Source organism: Pelophylax lessonae, assembly GCF_965119305.1.
Source record: "Pelophylax lessonae genome assembly, chromosome: 7".
Lineage (NCBI taxonomy): Eukaryota > Metazoa > Chordata > Amphibia > Anura > Ranidae > Pelophylax > Pelophylax lessonae.
The window spans coordinates 93,851,372-93,863,619 of NC_138774.1; the positions used below are offsets into that span (position 1 = coordinate 93,851,372).

Consider the following 12,248-nt stretch of genomic DNA (forward strand, 5'->3'; position numbering starts at 1 on the left):
CTGCCAGGGGATCAGAATATGGTAGCACCTCTGGGATCCTGGACCATCTCTAAGCTCATGACCGAATTGCTGTGCAGGGGTATCTCGTACTCAGCTTTGGCTCGAAAAGCTGAACTTTTCAGAATATTCATCCCCAGTGTACCAGGCACCAACGCTGAGCAAGTTACCTTTTACACGCTTGCCACATTCCTCTCACAAATTCACACTACCCTTAGCTCATTGGCGACCTCCTAGCTTGAGTTACGAGCCAGGCTAGATGCATTGGAAAGCCGCCCAACCCCGACCCCGGAGGCACTCTCCATTTCCGGGACACCAGCAGTTCCCAAGACACCCACTGTCTCAGCCACCGTGCCATTAACCTCAGGTAGGGGCGCTCGTACCCTTTCTGTCACCCCAGCTCATTTCATACCAGTAAATATAAAGAAAGCTATTCTAGATGGTAAAGATGTCAATTTGGCCTCCCTTTTAATAGCTTCCCACAATATAGCCGACAACAAGTGGTTAGCCCTCCATCCCAGACTTTGTCCTTGCATTTAGTGTTTTCAGGGATGTAATCTGCTCCGTAAACCCACATAGGAAGGAGGAGCTTGACCTCTACCTTTACAGAATAGTTGAGTTGGGTCAGAAATACAGCGGGTCGGCCTTTTATGACTATCATCGCTCCTTTTCCGCCAAGGCTGCCGCTATTCTGGCCCTGCACCAGGTAGTTACAGACTGAAGCAATGTAGACATGAAGTTATTTTGCCGGCATTTTGCTGGACTTAAGTCTCCAGTTTGTGCGATTTGCCAGTCATCTACACACACTAACTACTGGTGTCCCAATGTGGAACACCCCATCCTACCAGGTACATCCAGAGAATCCACAGGTTTACTCCTGGTCCCAGCTCATACAGCACAACTAGATAAGATAGGGCGCCCAATTCAGTTTTTAGGTAAAGCACAGATTTGCAACAATTTCAATCAACCCACATGCAATTATAGTCAGTGCCACCACCTGCATGTCTGTGCTATTAGTTATAGGATTCACCCCAAGTCTGCCTACATCCTGAGACAAGCCAAGACCACATGACTAAGCTGCATCAACATTCCATACTTGCATGCCTGTTTGGTGACTCGCCCTTCCCCCACTTTAAGTCAGTTTTTGGTAGATGGGTTCATTTCATTACCACAATCCACAATTGAGTGTAAAAATCTACTGTCGTCAGCCACGGACATGGAGGCAGTGGATTGTTCACTCCAAGCTGAACTAGAGAAGGATTTTATCATAGGGCCTTTTATGACACAGCCATTCCACAACTGGAGAGTTAACCCGGTTGTTCTGGTTAGGGGTAAATTCTCCAATAAATTGCATTTCATGTATGATTTGTCAGTGCCTCATTCTGCTCACGTGCCTAGTCCTAATTCCTTGATCCCATCTGAGGAAATTTCACTTAAATATATGTCAGTTTATCAGGCTATCCAGTACATTATCAGTATGGGTAAATACACATGGCTGTCTAAAGCCGACATTTCTGATGCCTTCAAGCTTCTCCCAATATTGCCTTCCCTCTGGCACTGGCATGGTATCAAGTGGAGAGGTCTGTATTATTTTTAGTACAAAAGTAGCCCCTGGCTGTTTAATACCTTTGTGCAGACACTAAATTGGATTCTCGTGCATGAAGCACACTGTCAGAGGGTTATTCACTATCTAGACGATTACCTTCTTATTGAAAGTCCTCAACAAACCCCTACTGATCTACAGAAGCTTATGACACTTTTTTCTGCACTTATCGTCCCAGTGGCAGCTAAGAAAATTGAGGGCCCGGCTACTGCACTCACCTTTCTGGAGATTACATTAGACACCCAGTCCATGCAGGCTAGTCGGCCTGCAGACAAATTGGCCAGAATAAGAGACTATATCCATGCGTTTACCAAGCCTGTACCAGGAAGGAACTGCAATCACTGCTGGGTATACTAAATTTTGCTATGAGAAGATTTCCCCAAGGTAGGTCCTTCATTTCTAGGTTGCTGGCATTGTTACCCATGGCCCCCGACTGATTCTCGGATCAAACTAGATCCCGCTGCCTTATCTGATTTACACATAAGACGCGTTCCTTCAACTTTGGAACAGCAGTGCCATGTTCATTCCTGCAGTGTAAGTGCCATCTCCCCGAGTTATTACCGATGATGCAGCTACTCAAGGCTATGCAGCAATTTTTGGAACTCACTGGTTAGCAGGACCGTGGCCAGACATCAGGCAATTCCCAGGTTTGCATAAATGTTATAACTTTTTCAAATTTTTTTTCAAATTTTCCCTAAAGTTTCCACAGCAGAGGTGTGGGGTCACCAATTGACAGGTAACACAGTAGTTTTCTCCACAGACAATCAGGCCACCTCCGAAATCATTAACAAAGGTAGGTCCAGTTCATTACTTATCATGTCCTTCGTATGCAGGTTCATTTGGCTGTCCCTCTAATACAAATTCAATTTTCACTGCAAATTCATCAACGGTGTAGATAATACACAATTGAAAAAGTGAAAAGTTGTTGGCTCACTGTACTCACATATGGCAGCCACATCCCTATTGACTAGAAATGTAAAACAGAGTGGATGGAAGCAATCCAAATCAAACCATGACTTGGACTGCAATCCAACTAAAATTGGGATTTTCAAGGGCTGTTATATGATTTTGAAATACACAAGTACATGGAACAACACCATAGATGAAAAGTTATGACAAGTTTATTTAAAAACAAATAATCAAACATTTAAAATAGTAGCAAAGATGCTGTTACAGAAATGGACAATAACAAAAAAAAAACAATGATATAGATCACAGGTCCTACATGTTTCGCCGAGGTATAGTTCCTCATAGAGCGGCTTCTTCAGGGACCAACTCTTTGTAATCCATCAATAGTTCTAGATAGAGGGGGACATAGGAAAATATATAATGATATGCACAATCAAAATAGGTGTAGATAATACAGCCACTGTTTAATTATCCACTGTTTTTCCAGCAGGTTCCAGAAGCAGATGCCGTCGCCACTCTAGCTCCGGACTACTTACTGTTAGCAATGGATTAGATACTTACTGGGCCTTTGGGGTTGCATCGATTGACAAGTCACTATCAGCCAACACAAGAAAAGGCGTACAATACGGCATGGAATACTTTCCAGTCATTCCAGTCTCAATATCCCAGTCTAAATTACTACGACATTAAATAACTGCTGGCTTTCGTAGCCTACTGCCACTCCCAGCTTAAACTTTCTCTCAACACCATTAAGACATATTTGGGAGGAATTCAGCACTTTGCGTCCTTACTACATTGAGGCCATATTAAAGGGGATTCAGAAGAGTAGTCCCTCGGCTTTGGCCAGCAGGCTCCCTATTACCAGGCATATATTCCCAAACATGTCCAATATGCTTTCCAGGTCTAGCTTCGGGCTACTACCTAGCCTGGTCCTCAAGGCAGCCATAGATCTGGCCTTCTATGGGTTCTTAAGACCAGGCGAATTTACATGTACCGGTACTAAGTCCTGTATTCTCCAGATTAAACAGTTAATCAGATACCCCAACCATTTCAGGTTGCAACTAGATGTCTGCAAGACACAGCAGACTGGAGCCGTCACCGATATTACGTTTTCTTGAGATCCATACTTGTTGCTCTACATAAAGATGGCCTAGGCTATAAGAAGATTGCCAAGACCCTGAAACTGAGCTGCAGCACGGTGGCCAAGACCATGCAGCAGTTTAACAGGACAAGTTCCACTCAGAACAGGTCTCGCCATGGTTGACCAAAGAAGTTGGGTGCACATGCTCAGCATCATATCCAGAGGTTGTCTTTGGGAAATAGAGGTATAAGTGCTGCCAGCATTGCTGCAGAGGTTGAAGGGGTGGGGGGGTCAGCCTGTCAGTGCTCAGACAATACGGCGCACACTGCATCAAATTGGTCTGCATGGCTGTCATCCCAGAAGGAAGCCTCTTCTAAAGATGATGCACAAGAAAGCCCACAAACAATTTGCTGAAGACAAGCAGACTAAGGACATGTATTACTGGAACCATGTCCTGTGCTCTGACGAGACCATAATAAACTTATTTGGTTTGAATGGTGTCAAGTGGGTGTGGCGGCAACCAGGTGAGTAGTACAAAGACAAGTGTGTGTTGCCTACAGTTAAGCATGGTGGTGGGAGTGTCATGGTCTGGGTCCTCATAAGCGGTGTCGGCACTGGGGAGCTAGAGTTCATTGAGGGAACCATGAATGCCAACAGGTTATGTGACATACTGAAGTAGAGCATGATCTCCTCCCTTGAGAGACTGGGCCCCAGGGCAGTATTCCAAAATGATAATGACCCCAAACACACCTCCAAGACGACCACTGCCTTGCTAAAGAAGCTGAGGGTAAAGGTGATGGACTGGCCAAGCATGTCTCCAGACCTAAACCCTGTTGAGCATCTGTGGGACATCCTCAAACGGAAGGTGGAGGAGCGCAAGATCTCTAACATCCACCAGCTCTGTGATATCGTCATGGAGGAGTGAAAGAGGATTCCAGTGGCAACCTGTGAAGCTCTGGTTAACTCCATGCCCAAGAGGGTTAAGGCAGTGCTGGAATATAATGGTGGCCACACAAAATATTGAAACCGCTGGCCCAATTTGGACATTTCCACTTAGGGGTGTACTCACTTTTGTTGCCAGTGGTTTAGACATTAATGGCTGTGTGTTGAGTTATTTTGTGGGGACAGCAAATTTACACTGTTATACAAGCTGTACACTCACTACTTTACATTGTAGCAAAGTGTCATTTTTTCAGTGTTGTCACATGAAAAGATATAATACAATATTCACAAAAATTTGAGCGATGTACTCACTTTTGTGAGATCCTGTATGTATACACAATATATATATATATATATATATATATATATATATATATATATATATATATATATATATATATATATATATATAAATAGATATATATATATATAGATAGATAGATAGATAGATAGATGTAGCACCCTCCTAGGTATGTGCTAGGAAAGAGCATATGGGTGGCCCTTTCTGCATATCAGGGGGGCCTGATCATTTAGTAGGCACCACATGTTTCCAGGTGTGACCTGTTGAGCTTGGGGAGTCTCCCCACTGATTCCAAGGAGGGCTCTTATTGGACAGTGGAGGAAACCTAGCCAATAGCACACCGGGGCTTATGGCTATCTCAGTGGGCGGAGTTGGCCGCAATGCACCCTAGGATCAGATACAAGTCTGAGGGGAGCATGTGACGGGGCGTCTTTGGCAGGAAGCAGAGTCCCAGGAGGAGGGTGATGGCTGTCTCTCCTCCTGTCAATGGTAGTTAAGGTGTCCTGGGCAGTCGGCCTAGAGGACGGAGGTTGAGCTGGGCTGCAGAGAGGGATCCAGAGTGCTGTGGACCGAGTGGAGCTGCTGGGCAGAAGTTTCGGGGAAAAACAGTGTCGTGAGTACTCGAAACCGCCCAGAGGTCTGCCTAGGAGAGGGGACCACTCCACAAGGTCAAAGGGATCTGGGAGCCAGCTAACCAGTAGAGAGGTCTAGAGGAAGGGGGTGCCAGTGTCTAGACCCTGAAGAGAAGTGAGAGAGAAAAATGGGCGCCGGTGTGGGCCTTGCAGTGTTCAGCAGTGCAGCAGTGTATACAGCTACCTCAGCAAGGAGTGCTTAAGGGAGCTTAAAGAGGACTTCTTTAGTGGAAAAAGCAGTCACAAGTCAGTTCAGTGTTAACAGGCATCAGGCCAGCGTTAACCGGTGTTGACCGGCATCCTGCCAGCGTCAAGTCAGCGTCAATCAGCATTTTTCAAGTGTCTCCACCAAGTTGTACATAGTTGAGTCAAAGGAGTATCCCACTCATTCCCTTCTCCTATCCAAGTTACTAAATAAATACTATTCCCAAAGACACTGGACATGTCATTGTCTCAGTGCTCACAGTGCCCACATGCACAAAAGTACTTTTGTTGCACCCGGTGACCCAGGGGGACCCACATCCAGCAAAACGGCTGGGAATCCTGCTACATACTGTATAATATATATATATATATATAACAGATATATATTTTAATGGTTTAAATAAACGGTATGATATCCTTTTAACACTTTTTCAGAAGCTGGGAAGGCATATAGTATATATAGAATTACCTTGTCGAAAGCCAGTGAGAGCCATGTTGTATCTTTGCCACCCACTGTCAACTATCATCTGAACAAAATCATCGGTTGAACAAAAAGGTGAAGGGGCAACATACACATCTTATTTTTTTAAACAATTTCAAAGATTCATGAGGACCCCATGACCATTAGCTGTTTTTCACATAGAGAAGGCAATTTTTCTGAAATTGTACTGATAATACTCTCAGTGGAGAACTAAACTTCAGTCAAAACTTTTTTTTCTGATTTTGGATAGGGTGTGAAATGGTTAGAACTTCTGTTGGATTTTTATTGCTGTCTGTGTCCCCATTGGTGGGATCTAACCTCACACCCTATGCCTTCCTGATTATTGTCACCTGGAGAGAAAGTGAAGCAGAATCCAAAATATTATACAGTAGTTGCTATCCAAACAAGAATAAAGAGTGGTGATAACTGTAAGAACAGAAAAACCTGACAAAGCAAGTATTAACTTCCCTGCTTTGCAAAAAAAGCAACTGACAGTCCAGTTAAATTGAAAATTTAAAACTCAATTAATCTTTCAGTTTAAATCAGCTAAATAAATTCTAGGCGAAAAAATTGCAAAAGGTGTAATAAGTATTTGGGCTTGTTTATACTGTTGTCCCTGTATAAAGAGTACTCATGGATGGATGGATCACTATTAAGAGGGTATTTGACAGGTGGCAAGGAGGTTGTACATCACCTGTTTTAACCCCTAAAAATCTGCACCAGAGGCATTGCATGTTGCATTCGGTGGGCAGTACTGCCCACTGAGCAATATGGGGGGGGGGTCATTTTTGCCACATCGCAATACAAAGCATTGCTGCTGGGGCAAAGGTACACTCCCATCTGCTGCCTTTTTTCAGTTTAAGGGGGAGCGGTTGGCTGGTGGTAAAAATGCAGCCATAAGTGCAAGTGTAAATGAGGCCTTTCAGTTTGTTTTTCTTTAGAAATCACCCACAGCCTGAGTAGAAAAGCCTGTCCACTGCCAGCATATTGTACAGAAGGACGCATGTTCTTTGTGTGGAAGTAGTGGTCTCTGCAGAGGTCTGGTGCACCCCATTCTGAGTCAGACCTAATGTTTTCTGCTGAATTGAGAGTTCTAGCAGGCAGCTGAGCTGTGATTGACCCCCGCCCCACCACCACCAACACCAGCTGCCAACCTTAGATGTAAAATACAGTCAGAGGAGGCTATTCACATGCTGTGGCTGCGATGCTTTGGGTCACTGCTGTGGAAATTTTAAAAGGACGTGCTGGGTTGACAGGCGGCATCACCTGTCAAGCTCAGCCATTCAAGTCAATGGAGCTGTGCTGCAACCATGAGCCACGTGTTTGTCTCACAGTTATGGTGCATTAGGCCCATTATAAATTGCCTAAAAGAAAGAAAAAAGGCATTCAGGAGGCAGCAAGATTGTTTCCTAAATGCCTGACTGCAACTGCTTAGCTGCACTCGGGAAAGCAATCTACTGCAGATTGATTTTCAGAGCAATGGCTACTCTGAGCCTAGCCTTACAGATATAGTACCCCTTGGCTCCATGTACATGGGCACCACACTCACAAGAAAGTCAAATGCAGTATGCGTGCCTTGCTTTTGTTCTACTTTGACTTGCTTCTGGGTTGTTTTTGCATGCGCATCGACTTGCATGAGAAGAAAGGCAGTTCAAATTCCCTTGTACCCAATCTCTTAAGCTTTTAACCCTTGTTGTCATCACAGATAGTCATACAAAGGTATGACATAGGCAGATATCGTGAGAAACATTACGTAATGTGCACTGGGTGGATCTGTATATACATTAGCAGCTTTATTACCATGGTGGAACATTTAATGAGATGTTTAATAAGGGAAGGAGGTGACAGATTTAAGGAAGGATCTGCACACATTTTCCTCTTTAGAAGAACTTATGTCTTCATGTGCTCATCATGAGAGAACTGCAGTATATACAGACGGCTCATCCACTTTAAATTGTTTCTGTTCTAAAAGCTTTTCATCAATTTTTTTTGTGACTGTCACCTTCAAACAGACTGGAGAATGAAGTATATTAAAACCTGGGAGAGGTATGTAAAGTAACTATTCACTAATATTTCACTAAGATGAATGCAGGTCAGATTCCTGGTGACTGGGGTCCTTTTCTGAACTTTGTTTAACATTCAAAGAACTAAAAAAAAAATGTTTTATGTAGGTGTATATGTACACTATAGTGTCAAAAGTATTGGGACGGCTGCCTTTACTCGCATATGAACTTTTTTTTTTTTTTAACTCTTTTTATTGACAGGGAAAAAAGACATCAATACAGTCAAAAAATTGCATGAAAAAGGTATAATACATACAGAATTGACATGAATCAAATCAAGGAACATTATGAATAACATTATGCGTAGAATCGCAATAAATAAATGGCTCAACATCTAGTAAACACCTGGGTACATCAATAAGTATTAAATACGGCTAGAGAATTCCATGGTCCTGATGTGCAGAGATACATTAAGATTCCCTGGGTTACAGAGCAAACACAACACTAGACAATTTGTAATTTATGATAATGGTAAGAGAGGAAGAGCACCATTTATCCCAGATCCTATTATACTTCATAGGGCAACCTCTATGTTCATAAATTATTTTTTCGTGTGGTAGTACGGTATTTGATTCACCACCTGTATCCAATTATGAATAGATGGGGGGGGGGGGGGGGGTTGAATCCATTTATTTGCTATAGCTTTTCGGTCTAAAAATAATTGTCTCTCCTAATATGGTTCTATCGTATCTTTGCCACTGGGGGCGGCTGCTACACACAGAAGTGCTCATCTGAGCAGTTACGTGATTAGAGCCTCTTACTGACCCTGGATGCAGACCGTCAGTTTCTGTGGAGTTCTGACCGCAGCTAATTGACCAGTTTGTATGCAGCCATAGCAGTGTGTTGCTGCTTTGAGAGGCGGCACTCAGCCAACTCTGAATGCCGCAAACTAAACTATCTACATACACATGTGTGAATGTAGCCTTACTGCATAGGCTGACAAAAGAGGATATACACTGCAGGGGGTCTTTCTGAGCATCTGCTGACCTACATGTCACTACTGAATCCTGTAATAAGTGGAGGTCTGCAGTGGCGGCTGGTGCTCCATGGGTCCGGGGGGGGCGTCAGACGGACCTGGCCATGGACCACACCAGCTCCAGCCCACACCGCACATCACCCCCCCCCCCCCCCGGGCGCCAGCTCAATCACCCTGTGCTGCCCCTGGACTGACATTTGGAGGAAGCGGCGGCAGCTTCCCCCTCAGTCTCCTCCGTGTCTCCCTTTGTTGGTCGGGCTTCCCCTGCATCTCCTCCCTCCTCCTCCTTCACCAAAAGGATGGCTTCTCCTTTCAGTTAATCGGGAAACGGGTCTCAGGACCCGCTTCCTGATTGGCCAGGAGGAGAATCCGTGTGACAATAGCGAATATTCATTCGCTATTGTCACACAACCGGGTGGGCGCAGTGCTCTGCGCCCCGAGTCCACCCTTTTTTGAAGCCTATTAGAGCCCCCGTTGGAATCCATGCATCCGGCGCCCTGCATGTAGATTAAGGGGCTGGACGCATGGATAGGGGAGGCAGCGCCCCTAATGGATGGGCCGCCACTGGAGGTCTGAGAGGAGAACCAGTGAGTACTTTGGAAGACCCGGGGAATTGACACTAGCCCACTTAGGGGAACATTTTCACTGCATCAGAGCGGGCAGTGGGAAAGATATTTACTGTCTGCTGCCTCGTTTCTCTCCCAGATATAAAAAAAAAGCCTTTGATTGACAACCTCAGCTCTGTTCCTGATCTGCAGAGTGTAACTTCAACAACCCGTGCCCTGGTTTCTGAAAGCTTAGACAAGCTGTGTCAATTCTGGACTTTGAACAGCTGTAGAAAAGAGAAGACTGCAGATAAACCTCTACACCTTATGTAAGAGGATTTGGTTCATCTCTGTGTATCACTTGAGGCTCATCGCTTTATTGGGTATACATACATACCCCCCAACTTTTTGAGATGGGAACGAAGGACACGGATGAGCAAAAGTAAGTAGGAATAGGACACACCCCCTGCCATGCCCAGTTAAAGGAGAATTGAACAAAAAAAAGATTAGTTAAAGTTTTATTTTACAACTGCTAATAGTTTATACTGGCTTTTGAAATGTAGAAATGCAGCAAATTAGTTATTACAGTGGGTTTGCTGGGAACTTAAGTATTAGTGGTGGGTGGAGGCTTAATATTAAGTGAACCGGTTACTTTGCACTGGGTAAAGACAGGTCCATTTGTAAGCACATCTAAATCCAAGAATAAAAATGTAATATAGTCTAGTGACTGCATTAGTTTTCTTTTTTCAGGGTTTTTATCCCCTTTTTTTTCACCTGGTCCTCCTGCCAGTAATGCACTTTCTGTTAGTCACCGTACTGTATCAATGGAGGAAGAGTGTTGTCATCCTAAAACAGGACATAGGTCAAGACTAAAAAATATTTCCTTTTCCCCTCAGATGCATAACATGGGGGGCTGTGAGGTGTTCTTTAGTTTACAGAAGCTACTTGGGCAGGGCTAATAAGAGTGCTTGATAACATTGTAGAAGGAAGTTATCAGCTCACTGGATTTCTGGAAGGATTAACAGGTTTTATTTTTGCAATTGTTAAAAGATATAACAAAATAATTTAAAAAGTATATTAAAGAGACCAATACTTTTTGTTAGGATTTATATACACATTAGGACCCCCTGTTATATTTTTTTTGCTAGCCATGCAGGACAAGAGTTTGACTGGCTAATTCAGCAAATTTTACCTACAACCCATAAGGGTCCTCCTTTAGCCAAGTGGATTGTTTAAGATTGGGCCTACATACATATTTTTGAACCAGAAAGGCAAAATCTGACTGTCCATAATGAGCTTTAAAATTTCAAATTTGTCAAACCAAAAGTTTATAAAATCCTTAATGTCAGTCATCTCATAAAAAATCTCATCAATTCATATGAGTGACAAATTTTGCATTTGCTTTGAAGTTTGCATGAAGATACATTCGGTTTTCAGGATAACGTTTATGTACGTAAAATGAAAATGTATTATTACATGTATATTTATGCAATGACTTGTTTATAGGCTCTTAGTAGCAGCTTCCCATAACAAGGGACATGTCAGCTTAACAATGCCAATAAATATAAGGGTGTATTTATAGGGGGTCTTTATGAAATATCTAACTAGATAATTATGACCTGTAAAGAGTGAATTATCATTGCACAGTACATTAAATAGGACCTTCTTAAGAGGTTGGAAGGAGTCATCCCTTCCTAATTTACAGATGACACACTCGTAACTTTGACTGGTCCGGCAGAACCAAAATGTTCCCACATGGCTGCTGCCAGGATGTTCCTGTGCATACATTTATGGCTCTACTTACGTAGAGATCATATACGGTATATTCTATGGGATAATTCTATTTTGAGGATTTTTCAAGAGCAGGCATTAAGAGCATAACTATACAATAACTCAGGGATTAATGTGTAGAAGAAGGCCCTGGTTAAGTGCTAGTTATCTACCACTAGTATATATGTGTGGGAATTAGTTATTAAAAAGTTACTGTCAGGTTAATATTAGTGTTGGGAGGAGATAAATCCAGATAATGGATTCACAACATTTACTATGTCTGAAGGGATTACATACATCTTTTCCTTTTAAAGTTAAAATATATGTAAAGCCAAACCTATTTTTTGGATAGAAGGGAAAGGATTAAAAACAATATCAGTTTATTTTTATTTTATTTTGTTGCCATCTGTATCCTGTAGGGGAGATTTAGCTTTACTTCCTGTGCAGGAGATGAAACAGGAAGTGAGAAGAAATGTTCCCAAAGCAAGGGAATTCTCCTCTTACACAGTTGTCTCTGGAACAGGTGTCCCCATTAGAAGACTTACAATTAGCAATTGGATTTATTACAGGTGGCAATGCAACTGTCTGCATTTGTCCCTGCTTCTGGGGAAAGTCTCAAATTAAGGCCCTGCTCCCAAAGGAGTGGCTTGTTTCATGGGTATCCTCTTCACTTCTTTCACCCTAAGCTTGCTCCGACCCAACTGACACTATTTGTTCGGTCATTCTGAATGATTGAGACCACAA

General features: G+C 43.1%; 1 protein-coding gene across 1 annotated transcript in view; it reads left to right on the forward strand.

Moving 5' to 3' along the window:
• Positions 1-8,155: 8,155 nt before the first annotated feature.
• The window catches only part of VARS1 (valyl-tRNA synthetase 1), a 78,913-nt gene continuing 74,820 nt past the window's right edge, over positions 8,156-12,248 (forward strand). Inside the window, 1 exon segment of the mRNA XM_082264142.1 lies at positions 8,156-8,196. Coding sequence (XP_082120268.1) covers positions 8,171-8,196 — 26 coding nt within the window. The 5' untranslated portion in view covers positions 8,156-8,170.